The following is a 22,619-nucleotide window of genomic DNA, read 5'->3' as shown; positions in this document are numbered from 1 at the left end:
GAACCGAATACAACCGAATCTGGGATTGGAACTCAAAATCAAAAAATTATTGCGTTTAATCAATAACAGCTCAACCCATCACTCCGAACCGCGACATGTCTACTCAAAGCTGAGCTTGCCATGCCGGGACTCAAAAATATCTCGCTCTTCAGCAAGGAATGGATGTTGGAGGCACTGCGCTGCTGTAGCTCGCATCACTGGGTTGAGCTCAAGCATGGGAAGCAGGAAGGAGGAGAACGAGTCGGCATCAGTCGAGTCAATCGCGTACTTGGACACCAGGACGTCTCGAAGGCCCCACATGCAAAGCTTTCCAATGTGTCGAAGCTCACCTGCAAAAAATAGTCAAGCCAAGTTTTCAACGCACGAATTGTCAGCACGCTTCAACCAAACCCCACCCCCCGCCGACAAGCGAAAGCACTCTTGAACAACGAGCTCCATCCAAACAAAAAGCGCAATTATTCATCAATACTGCCTACCATTTCGATTGAAAATCTCCTTGGCAAACTTGCCACGGGTGGCCAAGTGTTTCGGCATCTTCCCGACTAACTCCTGAATGAGAGCCATATGATCTACGGATGTCATCACAAGCAATTACACATAAAATCCCCAAAAATCAGAGTCAGAATACAGAAACGGCCACCAAGTTGGAAGCATGCAAACACCGAGTAGGTCTGCTGTTACCTTCGTCTCGAGAATAATCTCGTCCAGTCTTTGGCTCAAACAGGAACTCGCCAGTGAGCAGCTCGAAAAACTAGGCAATAAAGTGGAAAAGGATTCGAGTGAGGAGAGACGTGAATCGACCAAAACACACAGTAGAATCAAACATTAAACGCAAAACCATCGAACCCCCAACATACCAGACACGCAGAACTCCAAATATCGGCCGAAGTGTCATAGTTGGCCCCGAGCAAGACCTCAGGTGAGCGGTACTGACGGGTTTGAATGTCATCTGTGAAATGCTTGTGGACCCAGCACGCATTGCCGAGGTCTGCAATTTTGACGTCCAACTCAAAGCCTGATGGGGGCTGCGGCAAGATCGAGTACGGAGGTATAACGACAGCAGATCCAAGCACAGGGCTGGCGTCAGCGCTTTCGTCATGCTCATGAATCGGGCCAAACGAAGCCGAAGAAGGGGGCGACCCAACTTCCATCGGAATTGTATCATCGCTAGCCTCCCCATCATCCGACTCGCTAACCGATCATTCAATGCCAACCATACAAGCATCAACGCAGCAAGAGCAGTGAATCAAACGCGACCAGTGTAAAGTCAGTCAATAAAATCTCGCAAAAACTAGACAACGGTACACCCCAAGATGTCACTTACACGTGCGCCTCGGACTGCGTAGACGCTTGCTGCGCCTGCTTCTTTTTCAACTTGGCCTTTAATCGCTTCTTTTGCGCACGAGAAAGCTGACCCAGGCCAACAGCCAAAAAGCGAAAAGCGAAAAGCACCAGCAGCTGAGTGTAATGGCTCCCGCTTTTGCAAACGAACGTATCGTCGTACTAACCTTCACAGAGGAATCACTAAGAAGGGCTGCCGGGGTGCTCCTTGGCTTTCCAGTGGCGCAACCAGAGCGAGTTTTAGCCGCTTCTTCCGCGCCGGCAACAAGCTTGATGAGATCGTCTCCGGGCATCGTCAGAAGAATATTCTCGGGCTTGAGGTCTGTGTGAATGATGGCGCACTTGGAGTGCATGTAGTGGAGGGCCTGAAGTGTCTGGAAGGCGATCTGGCGCACTAATTTGATAGAGATGCCTTTAAAGTCATTTCGGGTCATAATCTTGAGCAGATTCTCTCCAAGAACCTCGAACACCATGCAAACGTCTGCAAATAACAAACAAACAAACAAACAAAAAACAAGAGAACAGATCACATGGCATGAGTGGAGGCACAGATCTGGGTGAGGCCGTAACAGCAAAAAGTCATGAAAGCAGAAAACAATGCCCTACGAGTGCCGTTGGGACCGCGGATTTCAAAGTCATCCAATAATCTGACAACTCTTGAACGCCCGGGATCGTTGACATCCGATGTGAGAACAGCACGAAGCAATTGAATTTCGTCCCGAGCAGCATCCGCGTAATGCTGCGAGCTCTTGACGACTTTCAGTGCCACATATTCCTTCGTTCTGCATTCAATAGTTGGAGCGAATGATGATGAGCAAGCCGATACACTGGCAACACAGCAAATGAACAACGAGCCGCGTAAAGTAGCGTACTGGAGATCTGCGCAGAGCCATACGGTAGAAAAGTGCCCCCAGCCGAGCTTGCGAATAACATGGTACCGTCTGTTGTAGACGTCGTGGATCTGGACAAAGTGGTATCCTCCTGCGAAACAAGAAATGTTATGTTAGGAACTGAAATTTGAGTCATTATCTCGCATCAAACACTGTACCTGGTACGTAATCCTTTTCGTCTTCCTGCTCTTCGTTTTCTGATAGATATTCCGAGTCCCTGGATGTGGAGCAAACACAGCCAACAGCCAACAGCAACAAGAACAGCGTTAGCAATGCGCCACGATGTTGGAAAAATCCGACGACGCTCCCAAAAAACCCTCACCGGTCGGAATAGTCGCTGTCCTCGTCGCTGCCATCGTCGGTGTCATCGTAGTGTCCACGGTCACTGCGAGCAGCAGCAGCAGTAGTGGGAATGGATCCCGATGCAGATGATGCAGAAGCAGGAAGAGCGGACGTAGCTGAATTCTTGCTGGGATTCTTTGCTCCGTTTGTCATTGAAGCCGGCCCCGCCACAGCCGCAGCCGCAGCCGCAGCCGCAGACGAGCCCCGTGGCTTGATGCTGGACGACGATGCATTGCCAGCAGCGTTACTGGGTGAGGATGGTCCGGACGTCGTTCCCGATGCAGCCAACGACTGAAACTTGTTCCTCGATTGGCCTGCGCAATGAGCACATCAGTGAGCTCCACACTCGCTCTTGCACACTCCGAGTCAAAAGCGACGCAACGGCAACGAATCGATAAGAGCTGAAGTGGTGGTGGTGGTGGGTGGTGGTGGGGGACAGGAAGAGGGAACGAGAAGGTCGTCTTTGTCCAGTCATCGTCGCTTTCTTTGGCGCTTGGTCTGCTGGTCTGGTCTGGAGCGTGGTCATCCGCCTCGCACAGCCCCACAGAGCGGGATTGATTGAATGAACGCGGTGCACTTGCATCGCTCGGGACGTCGGAACGAGAGTGCGTGTGCTTCTACTGTGGGTTCTCATTCAGGCTCGACACACATGGCCAAACTGCGCTTTATGTTGGCCGTCGCTCCTCCAGCCAGCACATCCATTGCAGAAGAACAAGAAGAAGAAGAAGAAGACGGGGGAAAATAACCTCAGCCCAAAGCTCCCTTCACACTGTCAGTGAAACGACGCTCGAGTCGTCTCGTGTGATGAACTCACCTTTGTTGCGAGCAGACATGATTCAGCAGAGTGCTGAGAAAAACGAGTGAGCTCAGCTCTTTGGTCCAGCCAGGACGCAGACAATCAAAAGTCCAATGCGGATTGAACACAGCCGAAGTAGTGAATTCGACACACGTCGATGGCGGGAGCTGTTCTCTGCGAAAAGGCCGAAATGTATCTGAAACGGCTCAGGTTGTTGAATCTCTGTTCCCTCGGGGAGAGGGGAGGCGTGTTATTCGTTGCTGATGGGAGTACAGCGAAGGATTGGAACATCAAGTCTCCATGCGACCCCGTGTACTTATGGCATTGCGGCAACATCAGCGACCCGAGCGACAAATCCAATCTGTACGTCGTTGCAGTTTTGCACCTCTCGTTTCCGAGTCTGAGAAGTCCTCATGAACACATCGCGACCAACCGTACAGTAATGATATGGACACAGATCGTTTTTTTACCTGAGGCCTTTTTTTGTTGTAGATCAACGTGTTGAAAGCGAACGAAAACGCTTTCGAGGACGCTCTCTGCAAAACGACCGACCACGACACTCAGAAGCGCGATATTCAACATGATGCAACGATTTTCTGATCCTTTTTTCTCTTTTTTCTTTATTCTTCTTATTTTCTGAGAAAGAGAGACAAAAAACAAAAAAAAGTCATTCCTTAAAATTTTTTGCTTTCATTTTTCATTTTTCATTTTTTTTTTTTTTTTTTTTTTTTTTTTTTTTTTTTGCATTTCACACAAGAACGAAAAAACCGAAGCGTTTTGTTGTTTGAATGAGCGACGAGTTGGGAGACGAAGACGGAGTGTCAGCAGCAGCAGCAGGAGCTGATGATGAGCTGGATGTGGTGCGGACGCTGCATCCGTCGACGGCGGGGAGCGAGGTGGAGCAGGCGGCGTTCGGCTGTGAGTTTGAGCCGGGCGACTGCTTCCTGGTGCTCAAGCGGCACGCTGGCTCTGGCTGGCTCACCGTGCTCACCGACAGCGGACACGGCAACCTGCCTGTCTCGTGGGTGTGCGACGTCCCCACCGACGAGGCGATCGCGCTCGGTTTTGCAGAGACCCTGAAAGAGTACGAAGCCTGGGTCGCGCACTTTGAGACCGCAGCAGCGACGACGACCGCAGCAGCGACGACCGCAGCGACGACGACAGCAACAGCGACGACGACAGCAACAGCGACGACGACGACGACCACATCAAGTAGCAGTAGTAGTAATAGCAGCAGCAGCAACAACAACAACATCCACCATCAGCAGCAGCAACAGCACCAACAGAGCTACGCAAGCAATGGGAACGGCTCGAGCAGCAGCAGCAGCAGCAGCGGAGCGTCGTCCCCGTCCGTCTCGAGGGCTGCCAGCAGCAGCAGAGCAACAACAGCGTCGTCGTCATCGTCGCCAACAATGGCAGGGTCGGACGAGGCGCTCAACCGCAGGGCGTCGGAGCGGTCCAGGGCTGGGTTTAGCACGAGCATTGGCGCTGCGGGAGGCTCAACCGGATCGCTCGTCACCGCCACCGCCGTCGTGCAGAACAACCCGCTCAGCAGGGCGGCGTCCAGCGCATCCCCAGGCACGTCTCCAAGCACCCGGCGGCGCAATGACGCGGACGGAGCCGTCGGGATGGCCACGGAAGGCACGTCGTCCCCGCGCCTCTCGCGCACCATGTCCATGTCGCAGCTGCACGTCCAGCAGCAGGTCGTCCAGCAGCAGGCACAGCATGTCACGGTGGTCCAGCAGGCGTCGCTGACGTCGCAGGCGCAAGTCCAGTCTGCTGCTGCCGCTGCCGCTCTTCGCGGCCCAGCCAAGGCAGCGCACCTCCAACCGCACCAGCACCACCACCGCAACCTCAGCACGGGAAGCAACACGAGTGCACACTCGAATGCCAGCCAGACGAGCGGCTTGTCCATGTCCATGTCGGCGCTCAACTCGGACGCGACCGACCACACCTCCTTCCCGCTCCAACGCACGCACACTCTCAGCAGCTCTGGCGAGCCAATCGTGTTTGAAGGCGTCTTGCAGTTCAAGGCAGTGCGCGTCGACGGCGCAGACCTCAAAAAGCAAAAGTGGACACCCTGCTTTGCAGTGCTGCGCGGCCATTCCATCTTTGTCTTCAAGGACGAGAAAGCCAAGGCGAAGAGCAAGGAACCTGTTCTCGTCGTGTCGCTGCGAGAAGGCAACATCGAGGCAGCCGCTGCCGCATCCGAGTCTGGAAAGCACAAGTTTGCCGTCGAAGTCGGCAACGCTCGCGATCGCATATTGCTGCAAGCGCACGACAACGACACTTCGGCACTCACACTCTGGGTGAACAAGATCAATGCCTGCATCGTCAAGCGCGCATCCTGGGCTCCCGCACACCCTGATTACAAGAACCTTACTCCGGCGTTCAACGCTGCATCACCCACGCGAGAACCGTCCGATCGCGAGCGCGAAAAGCAGGCCCGAAAGGAAGAGGACCGTCGTAAAGAGGAGGAAAAGGAGCGAGAAAAACAGGCTCGCAAGGACGAAGAGCGTCGCAAAGAAGACGAGAAGGAGCGCGACAAGATTGCCAAGAAGGCCGAAAAGGAGCGCATCCGGGAACTGGAGAAGCTGGCGAGTAAATCTGAGGACTCGAAGAAATCTTCCAAAGATAAAGGTGAGGATTCGCGAGCGTTGTTGTCGTCTTCATCGTCGTTGTCGTCAAAGGTGCGTCAGGCATGGCGATAGTGCGCTCACTTGTCGCATTCTGCAGATTTGATATTTGGCGGTGATCTTGCTGCCCAGTGCTCGCGGGAGCGAGGCTCAGTTCCTCTGCTGGTTCGGCGATGTCTCGAGTTTGTAGAGCAGCAAGGTTAGTTTTTTTTTTCACTTTTACCCCTCAGACGTTTGTGTTTCTGTCATGTTCACCAGTCAAACCACTTTGTGATTTCCTTCCTGTTTTTTTTTTGGTTCTTTGAACAGGAATGACCTCTGTGGGCATGTATCGTGTCTCGGGCACTGCAGCTGTTGTGCAAAAGTATCGATCGGATATCAACGCGGATTCGTCCACAATTGACTTTTCCAACGTAGACGATGTCAACATTGTTGGCAGTTTGCTCAAGCTCTACTTTCGCGAGCTTTCCGACTCGCTCTTCACCTTCCGTCTCTACGATACATTTATTGCAGCCGCTCGTGAGTCACGTCGTGCCATGCCGCCTTTGTCTAGCTTTACCATGTGACTCACATTTTCCCACTTGTCTCACCCTGCAGAAATCCCCCTTCCAGCCAAGCGCCACCCTGCCATCAAAGCACTCGTGTTTCAATTACCAAAACCCAACTTTGAGACGTTGCGATTTTTAGCCAATCATTTACGACAGTCAGTGCACACTTTGCTTCGTTGAGTTTCCTTTTGCATGCGTCCTCATCGTTGCGCGAATGCTTGCCTTACCGACAGGGTTGCTGGCCAATCCGCCGAGAACAAAATGACTATCTCGAATATTGCAGTGGTGTTTGGACCAACCTTGCTGAGGGCTGAAAACCCCAGCGCTGAGAGTATTATTGGTGACTCTGGCTCCCAAAATCAAGTCGTGGTTGACATTTTGACCTTGTCCGACACTGAGCTATTTGTCAAGGAGACGTAACACCACCCCCCTCCTCCCCAAGACAACGCTATTGTTGTGAGAATGGACTAATATTCGATTTGCGCAACTTATTTGAACATGAACAATCAGTGGAGCAACCCTCGCCCCCTTCAGTTGAGAACATTTGTACAAGATGAAATTAAAAAGCTTTTCGTGAGCAACAACGTCCTCCTCACATCACCATCAACGATGCCTTCTGCTGTGCTCTCTACAGAGTGTTGAAGGCAGACCCAGAAAGCCTCAGAAGCCGATCGAGGGACACCTATTTCAATATTTCAACAATTATCAACAATCAATCATCGAGTTCAGTCCATTTATTTTCCTCACACCCACCCACCTGTTCTATTCTATTCTATGGTAGCAGGCTGCATTGCATCTGCGTTCGAGTGCGCGCTGGATGGCCGCCTCGATGCGCTGTGTTTGCTTGCGCTGCAGCTGCGGCCCAACCCCCACCACCACCACCACCAACACTCAGATCCGTCCCACAGCCCTCCAGCCACACCATCTGGATGCGATGTCCAGGTCGCTGCCCTGGCGTCTGGATTGTCGTCCATCTCGACGCTCTCGGCCACCAAAGCGACCCTGCGCACGCTCTTCCTGCCACTCATCGCACTCTCCCTCCCGAACGCCACAGGTATACGTTTGCTCTGTGTCTGTCTGTCTGTCTGTCTGTCTGTCTGTCTGTGCTAGTGTGTGTGTGTGTGTGGTCGTATCGAGCGTCTCGAGCTGATCTCTTCACCACCACCAGCACTACCACCTCGACGCTGACGTTCGACGACTCCATCATCGGGAACGATGGCTCACTTTGGCTCACTGGATTATGTGATTCTGTGGTTGTGCGGATGACAGACTCGGCTGGCCGCGTTTGCACACGACGAGAGCCGTTCGCCAGCTGCTTGCGATGGTTTAGCGAAGGCTCTGCGGACACGCTGGATCTGTACGCAATGTGCGCGCTCGAGCTTGGCGTGGATGGCATGGACAGCGCCGAGATTGCTGCTGCGGGCGATCCGGCCTGGGTGCTCGGCGCAACGACGACCACTGCTGCTGCAATCCCAGCCAACGCTGCACAACGCATTGCTGCCATCTTGGAGCGCGAGACGCAAATCCGTCAACGTCGAAGGCCACTGCTGTTTACGACGACAACGCCCGTGGTGTTTCAAGCAACTGCCAATGCACCCACACCTGCGAACGTTGGCAAGCACACAGATGCTGCTGCTGCTGTTGTCGCTCCAACGCAAGTCAAAACGCTCAATCCGTCAGCCATCGCTGCCGCCACACGCGAGGGTATGCTGACGGGCGTTGCGAATATGATGACCTTGTTCGAGACCGAACATGCAGCACTGTAAGTTTGTTTTCGTGTTGAGACAGCCCCAGGCCGCGTTCTGGCTTTTCCCCCGCGTCATCTGACTACTTGCTCTGGTGGGTGCTCTTCATTCTTCATTTGCAACAACAGACGTCTACTCATTGTTTTAAGCGAGCTACAAAGCGCCATCGAGTTTTCTTCGCTGGTGCAGTTCCATCAACATTTGATCCATCTGCATTCGTTCGCACCTGGAGCTTCTTTCGCCACGGTGCCAAAGCCACTCTTGCGTTTCCCATCAGACATCTTTGATAATGACCTTTACGCGACTGCAGTGTGCGACGCTGTCCTTGTCGGTGTCGTCCGTCTTCCAGACCTCTTCCCATTAGTCCGGGTCGTGCAGGCACTTTTACATGTCGCCTGTGGTGCCCAAATAATCTGCGCCATAGCATGCGCGTTTCCTGATCGCATCACCGAGGTAATGGTCTCCTTTTTGCTGTTGCCCCCCCCCCCTGTTTTTTTTTTTTTTTGTGTTGTTGTTGTTGTTGTTGTTGTTGTTGTTGTTGTTGTTGGCCCCTCATTGTGGTTTGAATGACTTCTCCCTTCTCTCTCGCAGATTGTGGAAGTGTTGTTGAACGTCAACCAACAATACGCCTACTCGACCGATCCAAAGAAGACGACGGGCGCCCTCGCAGCTGCAGCTGCTGGCGCGGTCGCCACTTCAGGCGTGATTCCTCTCTCGCTCGCATCCTTGGCTGCAACGCGCATTGCCGTTGTTCTGCAAATGCTCGTCTCGCTGCAACCTACCAAGTTTGGCAGTGCGATTGCAGCAGCCATTGTCCGCAAAACGTCGCCGGGCTTGACCGATCTGGCCATCAGTCTGACCGTCTTTTCCTGCCTTTTTGCGCAACCTGTGCTGATTCCGTCCGTCAAGGCCAAGGCTGCGCCAGTGCTCTTGGCCTCGAACGCTGTGGCGTTTTTGCTTCAAGCGATCACAGATCCTCGATCTTGCAGTTGGTTGCATCCCGTCTTTGCTAGTGCACCCGCAATCGACTCGGCGCCAGCCTCCAGCGCGACAGCAACTCTTCTATCCTTGTCACTATCATCGTCGCAGCCGCATGCCGATGGTGACGGTTTGAATTACAAACACTTGTTAACAGCGCTCAGCTCGCTCCCAAGCAATGCTCCCGCTGTTACGAGACTACGCCTCATGTTACTCGACCATTTGCGACAGTTAACGGCTTCAAAGCTGATTGCCGAGTGGGACGACCAGAAAGCGTTGCCTCCACCGTTTAATACGCACCAGTTTGCACTCGCGCGCATCGAGGCCATGAAAGTATACGCCGGCTTGAATGGACTACTCGGACTCACCCTTGCCCCGGCAGAGTTTGAGGCTACCATCCAGTTGCTCTTTTCCGCGGTGGCGCGTTCCATTCCACTTTGCGACCGGCTGCTGAGCGTGACCATCAGCTATTTGCTGACTTGTCGTTTCCTGCCGGATGCTGTCATTGACACTGGACGTGTGGTGAAGTGGCTGCGTGTCCTCGGTGAGCACGTGCCAGCTCCTGGTGAGGTACCTGCTTCGTCCAATCGTGAGATGGCCATGCTCGTCATCACCAACTTTAAGTCGCGGCAACTTGCTGCTGTTGCCGACCTGGTCCGCTCCACTCTCGGCATCAATGTGTCGCTGCATCGCGACAGTGTAACGAAGCTCGCCGAGCTCTTCATCGGTAGGCGTGGCACGCTTGCAGATGTAGACATGACACCGCAAGCGCTGAACATTCCTGTGACGCCCAACTTGTCCACCACGCATTCCGGGTTTCTCCCCATTCACTGCGTGCAAGCATTTGTCACTCGCGACTTGTGCACCACCAGCCTCGCTACTGCACGCCTCACCATGAGCTGGCTCGTCGCGCAAATGTCCGCTGCCAGCGTTCCGGTGCACCCTGGGCTTTGCCAGCTCATCGAGAGCTTTGCGGCTGCTCTGGTCCGGCGTGTTAGTGGCGAAATTGCGGCTTCCTTGACCCCGGCCGGCGCCGGAGCGCCCTCAGTCGATTTGAGGGCCACGAAGGACGGCAGCAGCAATCCGTTTGCTTCAAACTTTTCTGTCCTCAGTGTCGGCTGTGGAATTGAGGAGGCACCACTGTTGCACGTGGTAACCAGCAGCTCGTCTTCTCAGCCAATCACTCGAGTGCTACTGCTGTATTTCATTCTCAACTGCAATCGTGAATGGCACCGATCCCGCATCCAACTGCTGTCATCCGGAACGGCGCCTGTTCTGCTCAGCAACCCGGGGTCATCCGGTGAGGCAGGCCGCAGTATCCACAATGCTTTATTCCATGCTCGAACGTTTGTATCGGCCGACTTGCAAGACAGTTTGCCTGTGAAGCAGCTGCTCGCCTATGCAAGGTTGCACGCCGCCGACTGTGCTTCGCTGTACCCACGTCTCCTTGCTCTTGTTACCGGCCAGTTCCTACAAGTCTTCGATACTCACGAGGTCGTCGAGGAAGAGCGTCGTTCGGCCCAGCAGCACATTGCTCGCTACATGACTGGTCAAGCCATCCTTGCTGGGCCGGGCAATGCGTTATTCCCGCAACCTTCCACCTCCGACATTCACCCCGACACAGACGCCATGGACGTATTGCTTCCGGCAGCCGTGAGCGTTCTAGGCTATTCCAAGGCATTCCAACCTCGCCTTTCACAACCGCAGCAGCAACAGCAGCAGCAGCAGCAGCAGCAACAGCAGCAGCAACAACAACAGCAACAACAACAGCAACAACAACAGCACCAGCAACAACAACCACCACAACAACCCGTCACCGATTCTCTCATTGCCAAGCTGCGTGCCGAACCTCTAGTCGGGGCCAGTCATTTGCCAGTGTTGGCGCTCCTGACAGCGCTGGATCGATTGCCAGTGTCGGTACTCGCCGAACACCGCTCGACTCTGACGTTGGAGGTCTTGCCCCACCTGCTGAAGCGAGAAGAGCTGCTGCACACCCCGCGAATTCTCGACGCTTTTGTATTGATATGGCAACGTTTGAACGCCATTGAAGGCCGCCGGTTGTGGCTGGAGACAATCCAGTCGTTGAGGATGCCGTTGCAGAATGCGGGGTCGGCTCGATTCAGCCAAGCCCTTTTGATTGAAAACCCAGCTCGCGCGTTGGAAGTGGACGTTCGAGTCTTTGCTGTCCCACAACTGACCAAGCTAGTTCTCTACGTCTTGAACGCCTACATGGTGGCATCTCGCGCGGAGATTGCGCAACAGCAAGCCATCGCACGCGCGCTGCTGACCGGCGCCCAGCTTGTTTCTTCTGGCTCAACCTCGTCGGGCCTGGGCATGTCCCCGTTAGTGAAACTTCACCAAAGCGTCATGACAGCCGCTGGTGGCCTGGGAGGATTGGCAAGTGGTGGGGCTGATAAGGTGCCGGGTCCTGGCGACTCCATCGTGCCATCCACTCCGCAGCAAGTAGACGACCTGTGCTGGAGCATGGTGCATGCTCAAGAATCGTACATTGTTCAAGCGCTACTGCACGTATGCTGGCATCTGGTGAATGAAACGACCGGCACCGAGGATAAAGACGCAACGCTGGGCGCCTTGTCTGCGGCTCCCAGTCTTGCTCTGCTTGAAACCCAGCCGAAATCTCTCGGGACATTGGCTCGACAGCAAGAATCCCGTGCTCTTGTTTGCCAATTCATCCACCAGGCGTTCATTGCGGCGCCCGAGCTGTTGCGCGTGGTGCACTTTCAAACATACCCGAGCGCGTTGCTGCCCATGATGGTGAGCGGAGTGCCTTCCATGCATGTTCTGCTCGACTATGTGGCCGAGCTGTCCGCACAGCCGTCACTACACCACCAGGCCTTTGCAGTGCAGCTCGTGTCGTATCTCGTGCACAAGTATCCGCTCCCCAAAGCCCTGGCAGCGGCGGAAGACTGCATTTCTCGTCTCAAAGTGACGCCCTTGTTTTCAATTCCCTTTGTTGGCGTGCCCAGTAGCTCGGTGCACGACGCACTGGCTGCATTTGTGGACGACACCGAGGACCCACATCTTCCGTCAACTCGCTCAGGTCTCGCGATTGGCGGCATTTCCGCGCACGCGCCACCTGCTGCCTCTGCCTCTCGGCGGCTGATTCTGGGCCCCAATTCATTGTCACGCGAAATGGTGAACGACTTTGTGCCTGGCCAGCCTCGACTCTCTGCTACGCAAGCCGTTGAACAATTGTTGAGCGTGCCCTTGCCAACTCTTGGGCAGACAGGCAATACGGCCAGCGGCAGTATCAGCGTTGCTCCCACCACAAGACTCACCCTCACTGCACGATCTATTGCTGACAAGTACCTCCAACAGCCGCACCCGGCAACGTCTGCGCGCAAGTTCTTCCTGGCGACCGTCCCGTGCCTCTCTCGGCTGGTACAGGCATTCCCCTCACTTTGTCACGCTGCAGTTGAGTTGCTCCATCAGCTGCGTGGCGTGGTCGAGGAATCCAAAGGCGTGACACAAGCACTGAACAATGAGTGGCTTGGTCAAGCACCCGACGCCGGCGGCTGGACAGCACAGCTGCGGGCGCATCAGGGCGAGCAGGCTGCACACGATGTGATGATTTTCAAAGCGGCCGAACCCCAAAGTCGCTCCACCCTCACTTTGACGCACAATCTCGCGCCATCTGACCCAGTCGGTCGCTACAACCGAGCTCTCGAAGACCTGGAGGGAGTTATTTCGCTTGCTCTTGATGATATCGCTGCAGTTGTCCAACAGGCTCGATTTGGAGCATGAGCGGCGGTGCGGCGGTGCGACAGCAGAGTTCTGTCAAACCTTCCACCTTCAACCTTTGTCGTTCTTCGTTCCAACCGCCACGAGCCTTGCTGGAGTGCTGAGCATGGGCGTATGTTTGGACAATGCTCACAACATCAACCCAAACCCCACCTTTCTTTGTTTTGTGTTTGTTTTGTGTCCTGTATTTTGTTTCACGCTAGCATCCCTTCACTCTATTGCGTACTTCTGGCCCAGCATTTTGTTGGGTTGGTTTTGTTCGTTTTGTCAGCGACAATGAAGGGTGAGTGTACCATCGCCTGCACCGTCCCCACCCGCCCCCTCCCCGCCGTTCTTTGCAGAAAGTGGATGCAGATGCCCCACAGGCTTCTCCAGCGAGCTCAGATGCTCTTCAAAGTGGGGTCATGTCGTGGCTGCGGGCGTCGAAAGGAAAGCGGCGAGATCTCGGCATTTACTGCAGGGTCGCTTCTCTCCATTGCGCGCTTTTCCCACCCAAATCTGCTACTATCGATGCCACCGAGTCTGTTTGTACTGAAAGGGGGCGATGGCAGCCAAAGCGCACGTCGCCAGCGAAAGGCGAAATGTGGCCATTTTTTTTGTTTCCCTTTCCTTTTTTTTTTTTTTTTTTTTTTTTTTTTTTTTTTTTTGCTGTTGTCTGTTTTGGCGGGAAAACTTCAAAATTTTCCATCGTGATTTTTGGTTGGAACTGACTTGCATCTGCCGCTTGGATTGTCGCTGCCACAAACCCCCCTCACTACATTGCACCAATTCCAGCTCCCGCCACACCCAAGGCTGTGTCCGCAGCTGCGGGGATGCAGAGCAAGACGCTGACACCCGCGGCCACCAGCAAGATTTTGGCGCCAATTCAAACACCTTCGCTCAGCCGATTGCCATCGACTGCATCTTCATCGTCCGCGCCCGTGCCGGTCGTGCCGATGGCGATGGACGTAACAATAGACGGCGTCGCTACGCAGACAGATACAGCCGTTCCGTTGGCACTGATCACCGATGTCGAGGCTGACACCTTGTTTGGCGAGCAATGGCGCCAACCAGCAGGCACTGGCACGCTGAATCTCGATCCACAAGCCCGATTGCTGACTGCCAAGGTCAAGGAGCTCGCACACTCGGCGGCAGAGGTGGCTGCAGAGGCCTTGCGACAACACCCAACGCCGTCTCGCCGCGTCCAAGTTTCCCGCGAGGTTGGCTGGTTTAAGGCACCGGTGGCGACTCCCGACCAAGACCAAGATTGCTCGTGCAGTATCGAGTATGACATGGATGACGAGGACGAGCAGTGGCTGACGCAGTTGAATGCGTATCGGCGCCAGTATGGGCTCGTCACGCTCGACCCGTCATTATTCGAGGTGCTGATGGATCGCCTCGAGAAGGAGTCGCATTTCTTGACAACGCCTGGCGCGGCGTCCTTTGCCAAGCCGGCAGCGACTTCCTCGAGTCGCGCCAAGCGAGCCGTCACGTCTGATGATGAGGATGAGCGCAGTGAAGACGACTTGTCGGAGATTGTTCAACGCAATGCGCGTTTGATGCAACAGCGGACCCGCTCTGGCCCTTCCGAGTCCCAAGACTCTGACGGCGAGCCCCTCGATGAGAACGACGACGACGCTGTTTGCTGCGTGTGCCTGGGCCCGTCACCGGCTCCTGGAAACGAAATTATTTTTTGCGATTCGTGCAACATGGCCGTGCACCAGAACTGCTATGGCGTACCATACATTCCCGAGGGCCAGTGGGTATGCCGTCGGTGCATTGTCTCCCCATCCAAGCCGGTCGACTGTGTCTTGTGCCCCAACAAGGGCGGCGCTTTCAAGCAAACAGTCGATGGTCGGTGGGCTCACATTGTTTGTGCCATGCTGGTTCCTGAGACTGTCCTGGGCAACACCGTGTACCTCGAACCGATCGATGGCGTGCAGCATATTCCCAAGGCTCGGTGGACTTTGAAGTGCTACCTGTGTGGCAAACGAACGGGTGCTTGCATCCAATGTCACAAGCCCAATTGCTACACCTCATTTCACGCAACCTGTGCCCAGCGTGCCGGTCTGCATTTGCATTTCGCCCATCTGCATTCCGACGAGGAGGACGAAGAGGAAGAAACACCTTCCGACCGTCGGCGCAGCCAGCACGTGTCCTCTTCTGCGCGTAAACGCCGCAACTCGTTCCTGGCCGAGCAAGACAACTTTGCCTTCTGTGATCTTCACACTTCAAAGCCTGGCTCCTCCTCTTCCAAAGAGGAAGCCAGCAGCGACAGCGACAGCGAGTCCGTCCAGCCCGATTCAGACCAAGACGACGAGGAAAACGACGACGACGACAACGAAAACCAAGGCGATGACATTGACATTGAAGATACGGACAACGAGTCCGACGATGACGATGAGAGTTTGTCCGGAGACGATGATGATGATGAGGACGATGATGATGAGGACGAGGACGACGAGGACCTGGAAGATGAAGACGAGGACGAACACAGCGACGACGAGTCGGAGGATTCTGCTAACGAAACCGAGAACGATATCGACGACGCCGACGACGAGCAAGACGTCTTCTCCCAGAAAGCGCAGCAGCGCGCAAGGAAACAGCAAGCGCAGAAAAAGCAGAACGCGTCAAGCGCAGTCTCGCGCTCGCAAGGAGCTCGCAAACCAGCACCTGCAGACGATTTCAAACGGCGGGCGATGCTTCGAAGGACACGCAGGCTGCTCAATGCTTCCCAGGAGGTCTCATCGACCTCGCATGCAACCATTTCGCCGCAAGCTGTCAGTCACATTGTTCGCGATTACGTTCCCGCGACCATCACGGACAAGGCTGCCCTGCTTGCATGTCTCGTCCGGTACTGGCGACTCAAGCGCGACTCGCGAAACGGCATGCCACTGCTGCGACGGCTGCAAGTGTACCGACCAGTGCACGAGAAGAGTACCGACGTCGCCAACAGTTCCGTGGCAGCATCGAAGTCTGCCCCGCAACCGACCGCGTCTAAAGCAAAGAACCCTGCTCAGTGGAACAAGGCAATGAACGACGCCAAACGAGCCGTGGCCACCGCCGCTGCCGAGTTGGCTGAAGCGGAGGCTGCGAGCAATTACAACATTGACGAGGATGACGAAATTCGCTACACGCTGCCTCGGCGTGGTCGACCACCGAAAGGGGTGCATTTTCTTCCACGCACCCCAGTGCGGCAGGCACGCATGTACGAGCAAGTTCGCCTCGCAGCGGCAGAACGGGCGCGCATCGCAAACGACAAGCTCTCTGCCCTTCAAAACCACAGCATGGCCACCGAAAGCGACGACGATGCCGACAGCGTGAGCACTGTGAGCACGCGACACTCTTCGTCCCAACGCGCGTCAGCCGTAGCTAGCGATGCAGAGGACGAGCAGGGGCAGGACTCGCAAGAGTCGGATGCTCTGACGCTAGAGTTGTTGGATTTCCAGCGGCTGCGACATGATCTCGAGCGTGTGCGCTTGCTCATCGAGCTTGTTCGCAAGCGAGAAAAGTTCCACAAGGAAAAGCTCTTGCTCGAGGCGCGTATTTGGGAGTACAAGCACTTTCCTGTGCAGATCGCTTTGCGCCAAGCCATCAAACTCATGCTTGAAGCAGACACAAACGGCTGGTACTCTACGCCTGTCAACACGAAAGTGGTGTGGGACTACCTGCGGGTCATCAAGCAGCCCATCGATCTTGGAACCATCCAGCGCAAGGTCGAGAATTTTGGCTACTTTACCGTGGACGAGTTTGAAAAGGACGTGCAGCTGTTGATTTCCAACGCACGGACTTACAACACTCCAGATTCTGCCTATCACTCCGAAGCAGTTGCCCTGTGGTACCGATGCGCTGCCGTGCTGCAGGAAGCTCGCGAGTGTGTCAAGGACTTGCAAGCGTTGCCGAGTGATCTGAGTCTTCTGTCCGACCCGCTTTATGCCTTGCAGCAAGAGCTCGAGCGTCGCCGTCTCCAAGCCGAGCAGCAAAACAATCCCTCTCACGAATCTCGAAAGCGTCGACTGTCACTCACAAGTGTTCCGCCACCGTTTTCGCCCGCCAGCCCGCCTGTGCCTGAAGATTTGCTCTATCGCGTCGTTTGGGCCAAGGCGAAAGGATTTCCTTGGTATCCTGGCGAGGTACGTGGCTCACATTGCTCACATTGCTCACATTTCACTTTGCTCCCTTTGGGATGGGGGGGGGTGTGTGGGTCGGCCATGACACTTAATTCTGAGTTCGTCTGGTGCAGATTGTCGATCGAAACGACCCATTCAGTAGCGTGAGTGAAGCGGCGCGCGTCATTCCCCAGTCAGTGGTCGATCTGCATCACGAGAATGAGTCGTCCATCCTTGTCTGCTTCTTTGACAAGAAACGATCCTGGTAAGCGACACCCACTTTTGGAGGCGCTGGTTGAACGGCAAGAACAAAGAGATTTGCTCATTGGCGGTGGTGGTTGGTGATGATCTCTTGAATGAATGAATGGCTGGCGCAGGTTGTGGATTGCCCCCGACCAAATCGCTTGTCTCGGGGTGGACTCTCAAGTGGACAAAATCAAGCTTGCTTCCTGTCACAAGAGCTCGATGCGCTCATCCATCAAGGAGGCTTTCGAGGTTGCCAAAAAGATGCAAGTCGACCTCCCAACGCCCAAAAATTCGCCGCCAGTTTATGATTCGGCAACAGCGAGCCAGTCATCGTCAGCGAGTGTGTTGCGCCCAATCAAACCGGTTGCACCTCCACAAGCGTCATCGTCGCCCACTTCTGTGCAGCCAGTTGAGAGTGAAACTCCGAGGAAGCGCACATTGCGCCAGTCCAACAACAGCGTTAGCTCTGCGACAGACTCTGCCGCTGCTGTTCCGTGGTTTGCAACCCAAATAGCCGCGGGCACTCCTCCCAGAAAGAAATTGCGTCCCGAAACGCTTACCTCGGGTAACGCTTGCCCGCGAGATCCCGGCTGCAAAAAGTTTGCCGGTCACATTGGTCGATGTCTATTTAAGGAGGCTTGAAGTCAACGTTTTCAGCTTCTTTTCCGTCCTGCTGTCGGTTCTTGAATGCTTGAATTTTCCTGATTCTATTCCACAGCTCCAATATATCTAGTACTAATTTGTTGGTTTTGCAACTGTAGGGTGTAGGAAACGAATGTTGAGCGATTGTGCGGTGGAGTGCCAGAATCATTGGTCTGACACAGGTGATGGTTTCCATTTGCTTTAATAGTCTCAACATACCTCCCTCCCCACTACTTGTCAACAAATACCCTACAACCGGAGAAAATTTCACCATCATAACGAAATTGGCTCGTCAATCATCGTCGTCATCCTCGTTATCGTGCCTGATTCTCTTGGACGACCCACCGGTCTCCAACTGGCCACGATGGCCACTGGAGAATGCCGCGCCGTCATCATCGTCATCGTCATCGTCATCATTGTCGCGACTACGCTTGAAACGGCGGGAGTCGTCATTGTCGTCCTCTGAATCGTCGTCGTCGTCGTCGTCGTCATCATCGTCGCCGTCATCGTCATCTCCATTGAATGAGTCATCGTCGTCTTCATCGTCATCGTCATCGTCGGCAAACATTAGTTGGGCGAGCGCATTGGTTGGTTGGGCTGCTGGCTGTCGCGATGCAGCAGAGGCCGGCGTGCTGGCAACCTCGCTCAAGGCATCGTCTTCAGTGGCTGTTGCTGTTGTTGCCTCTTTGGCAGCCGCGACAGGAGGCTTGATTATCCGTCGACCAGAGCGGGAGTGTTGCGCCTCCTCGACGGGCGCTTCCGGTGCTTGGGCAGGCTCTGCAGTGGCCGAAGCCACGGCCCTGCGTCGCCGCCTTGGACCATCGTCCGCAATACCACCGTGCTCATCCGCGTCGCGGAGCAAGTCGGCCAGCTCGGATGCTTCAGCCGGCCCGTTATGTATTGAGGCTGGAACTGCTGCGCCAGCTGCGGCTGCGGTTGCCGCTGCAACAGTCCGCACAACTGCCGAGCCCACAGAAAAGTCACCAGAGGTTGTACCGGTCGAATTGCCATTGCCACTGCTGCTCATGGTGCTGGTGCTTGAAGCAGAAGAAGAGGACGGAGCGGAAGCTGCAGCACGGCGTTCGCGCCTGGATGGCAGCGGGGTTGCCAGCTCGTCGCCAGCATCCTGCAGCAGATCAGCGAGCTCATCACTGCCGTGTGCTCGCGCATTGGCTGCGGCTGGTGCGACGTTCGTTCCCGATCCAGAATGACCACCGGTTGCAGTAATCGGTTGAGTGATGATCTTGGTCGCCGGGTCTCCCGCAGCAGCAGCAGCAGCAGCAGCACCTGGCACTGGCACTGGCACTGGCACTGCAGCATCGTCCTGAGGCGCTTCTGGAGCGAGACTCGGCTTGCGCGGCTTGCGCGACGCGGGCTGTGCGCTTGGCTTGACGAAGAGCTGGTCGACAGGCAATCCCGGCCCCGAGTGCGCCGCCGCGCCAGTCGCTCCAGCACCAGCACCAGCACCAGCACCAGCACCAGTGTAGAATGGCGTTGACGTGGCCGACGCAGCAGCAGCACGGAACTCGGCCACGGCGGGTCGCTCGAGGAAGGTCCGCGCTTTGGTCCAGGTCGCCTTGGCCGTGTTGAGGAGCACGCCGCGGTACTGGACGCCGTTCCACAGGGCAGTCACCTGGAGCAGCAAGCCGTTGCCAGACTCGCCTTCAATCACCGCAGTCACCTCCATCGGGGGCAAGGACGATGAGGACGATGGCGCTGAGCTGCTGAGAACAGCGCTCGTGGTTGGATGCTCAGAGTCTGAGATTTGCATGGCGAATTGTTTTTGGTCGTAATGCAATTCAGCCTTGATGTTGCTTGGAAAAACGAGAGTGCTCAGTTTTTGGGATCAAACAAAAACAACGACTGAGCGAAGAGAGTGATTATGTTGATACTTAAAGTCAGCCTCAGGCGACGGCTGGAAGATCAGGTACCAGGACACGGGTGTGCGGGAGCCGTGGCACCACTGCGCCAATGCAAGCGATGCGCTCAACACCAGCAACAGCAACAACGTGCAGTACAGTCTCATGTCGAGGAAAAAAGAAAGAGTAAGAATAATGCTCAAACAAAACGGAGTCCTTTTGATACGAGCACACAAGGGAAAATTGCAGTCCTTGTTCGAATCTCAGTTTTTTGTTTGTTTGTTTTCGTTTGTTTTTGTTCCGCTTCCAATGTCCGACGACGATTCTGACGGTCACGAAGACTCTGACAGTCACGATGATTCTGACAGTTCCGACGACTCTGATGGCTACGATTCGGACAGCAGTGTTGGGAACGTCGTTATTACCGATGACGGCAGGGATTACGGCACAGCTGTGCACTTTGACGATCGGGAGAGCGACGACGACACGCTGGACGAGCTCAACTACCGCCGCCACCCAATGTACCGCGAGTACGCGCCAGTCCTCAATGCGTATCGGCCATTCGGCTACGTCGGCATTCTGCACAAGCGCAATCCCGCGACAGACCCGTTGTGGAACAGCATCCGCGAGGCTGGCTTCGACCCGGAGGAGTGGGTGATTTCCATGCTAAAGTGCCAGCGACCGGTCCCGACCCAGCTGAAGCAGGGCCCTGCTGCTGCTGCTGCTGCACCCGAGGCTGCCTCATCACAGTCAGAGAAGGCTCCCACGCCATGGGCGCTCGCAGTCGCAGAAGCCGCCAAAGCAGGCGTGCTGCCTGGCGCATCGTGCTCCATCTCAGAAGCGACGACCGCGCGTGCATCGTCCAGCTCGGGCTCCAGCACCGGCGTCGAGACGGCCGATTCCAATCGAGCCCCTCTGTCTTTTTGGTGGGACATTTTTGATGGATCTGAAGGTAACCGACTGAACGCTGCAACGCAATGCGCAAACAAAAACAAAAGCGAACGACTCACCTTCGCTTTGCGCATCACTCTGCTTGACAATCCATCCCAGACTTTCCCCTGGATGACTTTATCCAAAACCACCCTGTGAACCGCGAGCCCGACTTTAATCCACTGGACGCGAGCCCCGAGTTTAACTGGGCAGTTGGGCGTCGTCTGCTTCCTTCGTTCGTGGCACCCAAATCGGCCGAGCGTGTGCGCTTCTCGCATCGAGGAGTCGCCATCGCCACCAAGTCCCGCTTTGTGCGACGCTGCCTGCGGCGTGCCGAGCGCAATGCTTCTAGCATTTTCATGGTCGATGAAGCCACAGCAACCTCGTGCTCAATCAACCAGTCCAACATCGACCGTCTCACGTTTCATGGAGACCTGCTGCGCGACCCGACACTGCAGATGGACTTGGTTGCGACTGGTGTGCCTCTGAAAGCGAAACTCCGCTGGGACTCGCGAAAGTATTTCGCGTCATTCGCCAGCGGCACTGGCAATGCTCAGACTGGCTGGGTGATGCACTCGCGCCGCTACACTCGGTTCTTGAATGACATTGAGAGCCCGCTTGCGACTGGCTCCATTGTAGAGCTGTTTGACGCACTCGAGGCTATTCGGGTTGGTCGGTACAGCCACGGAGACTATGACAAACTGGAAAAGGCCTTGGAGAGTCGTGCTGTGGACTGGGAGAATTTTTGGAACCCCTCCGCTGTGTGGATTATGATGTTTCGATATTGGATTTTCGTCGAGCGCGTACAACCACTGGCATGGGTTGTTGAGCACAGTGCTAAGACCAACATTGACATGCTTCGATACTGTTTGAGGAATCACTACGAGGACATGCATGGTGATCGCGAGGGTCTGCTGGCTTACTGGCTGATCTACCACGTCAATCGCCGCAAACCGAATGCTTGGAACTGTGTCACGCTCGTCTTGGAGTGGCTGTATCCCGAGCGCAAGCCTGTGTCCTACGACTGCGTGCATCCGCCACGGCCCGCGGGTCCGACGGTTTACGACAAGTTTGGCGTGACCGAGGAGGCTGAAGAAGTCGTTTGCGGTGTTCCTTTTGGGTACTATGCCGATTGGTTCAAGGAGGCGGCGGGGTGGGATATGGCACCTGTGCTCGAGTGGCTACCTGAACTTGGCCAGCAGAACTTCATTGACAGACCGACACTGTACTTTTCGAATTGGCTCTACCAGTTTGAGCTTGCAGGCTTTCGTACTTTGCCTGCTTTCGGTTCTAGTTGGTCCGGCGATGCTCATCCATTTGCCTTGGCGGCGAGTCGACGCTTGGTTGTGGGATGCCTGCTCGCGTGGGGACACTCTCCTTCGAAATGCCTCGATTTCGTGTCATCAGCATCATCACATCTTTTCTGGCCTACTGTCAAGCATCCCTATGACCGAGCACTTGAAAAGGAGTGGGCTCGCTTGTCTGACCGAGTGGACGCAACCAACCAGAAAACTCTCAAGCAGATTCTGCAAATGGCCGAGCAAGCGCAGCCTTTGAGACTTTCCTCGCTGTGCCGACTCAAGCTGTGGCGACACGAAGGGAGCGAGGCAGCAGTTGCCAAAGCGCTCGGTGTCAGCAACATTGATGCGCTTCTTGGACTCGTCCCACCCGTCCCGCAGCCCGATCTGCGCGTACCTGAAGATGTCGCGCAGTTTGTGTTGGACATGCCTCTTGCTCGTCATTTGCAGCGTGTTCCCGCGTATCATGATAAGATCTGATGTGACGGTTGTTTGTTTGTATGTTTGTTTGTTTGTCT

General features: G+C 55.1%; 6 protein-coding genes across 6 annotated transcripts; 4 read left to right on the top strand and 2 right to left on the bottom strand.

Annotated features, from left to right (window-relative positions):
* Positions 1-27: 27 nt before the first annotated feature.
* CAOG_03488 (SFRS protein kinase 1) lies at positions 28-3,424 on the bottom strand. The gene is made up of 11 exons (XM_004348343.2): positions 3,388-3,424; positions 2,554-2,887; positions 2,390-2,448; positions 2,214-2,322; positions 1,948-2,123; positions 1,509-1,822; positions 1,325-1,410; positions 858-1,191; positions 682-751; positions 477-569; positions 28-329 (listed from the first exon to the last, which is right to left on the bottom strand). The coding sequence occupies exons 1-11, from the start codon at positions 3,404-3,406 to the stop codon at positions 100-102; spliced, it is 1,824 nt and encodes a 607-aa protein (XP_004348393.1). The 5' UTR covers positions 3,407-3,424; the 3' UTR covers positions 28-99.
* A 670-nt stretch (positions 3,425-4,094) lies between these two features.
* Positions 4,095-7,134, top strand: CAOG_03487 (rho GTPase activating protein 12). Its single transcript, XM_004348342.2, has 5 exons — positions 4,095-6,009; positions 6,106-6,204; positions 6,315-6,524; positions 6,603-6,708; positions 6,787-7,134. The coding sequence occupies exons 1-5, from the start codon at positions 4,158-4,160 to the stop codon at positions 6,971-6,973; spliced, it is 2,454 nt and encodes an 817-aa protein (XP_004348392.1). The 5' UTR covers positions 4,095-4,157; the 3' UTR covers positions 6,974-7,134.
* A 156-nt stretch (positions 7,135-7,290) lies between these two features.
* On the top strand, positions 7,291-13,189 carry CAOG_08706 (hypothetical protein). Its single transcript, XM_011272024.1, has 4 exons — positions 7,291-7,607; positions 7,823-8,315; positions 8,427-8,751; positions 8,890-13,189. The coding sequence occupies exons 1-4, from the start codon at positions 7,328-7,330 to the stop codon at positions 13,039-13,041; spliced, it is 5,250 nt and encodes a 1,749-aa protein (XP_011270326.1). The 5' UTR covers positions 7,291-7,327; the 3' UTR covers positions 13,042-13,189.
* CAOG_08705 (hypothetical protein) lies at positions 13,171-18,114 on the top strand. Its single transcript, XM_011272023.1, has 4 exons — positions 13,171-13,321; positions 13,813-17,150; positions 17,261-17,391; positions 17,504-18,114. Exons 1-4 carry the CDS (start codon positions 13,315-13,317, stop codon positions 18,012-18,014), a joined length of 3,987 nt encoding a protein of 1,328 aa, XP_011270325.1. The 5' UTR covers positions 13,171-13,314; the 3' UTR covers positions 18,015-18,114.
* Positions 18,115-18,306: 192 nt separating this feature from the next.
* CAOG_03484 (hypothetical protein) lies at positions 18,307-20,040 on the bottom strand (the record flags this gene model as incomplete). Its single annotated transcript, XM_004348339.1, has 2 exons — positions 18,307-19,828; positions 19,907-20,040. 2 exons carry the CDS (start codon positions 20,038-20,040, stop codon positions 18,307-18,309), a joined length of 1,656 nt encoding a protein of 551 aa, XP_004348389.1.
* Positions 20,041-20,182: 142 nt separating this feature from the next.
* On the top strand, positions 20,183-22,581 carry CAOG_08704 (hypothetical protein; the record flags this gene model as incomplete). The annotated part of the gene is made up of 2 exons (XM_011272022.1): positions 20,183-20,825; positions 20,924-22,581. The coding sequence occupies 2 exons, from the start codon at positions 20,183-20,185 to the stop codon at positions 22,579-22,581; spliced, it is 2,301 nt and encodes a 766-aa protein (XP_011270324.1).
* Between the last annotated feature and the right edge of the window lie 38 nt (positions 22,582-22,619).

This window comes from Capsaspora owczarzaki, assembly GCF_000151315.2.
Source record: "Capsaspora owczarzaki ATCC 30864 unplaced genomic scaffold supercont2.5, whole genome shotgun sequence".
NCBI classification, from domain to species: domain Eukaryota; class Filasterea; order Ministeriida; family Capsasporidae; genus Capsaspora; species Capsaspora owczarzaki.
This window is presented reverse-complemented; position numbering and strand designations above follow the sequence as displayed.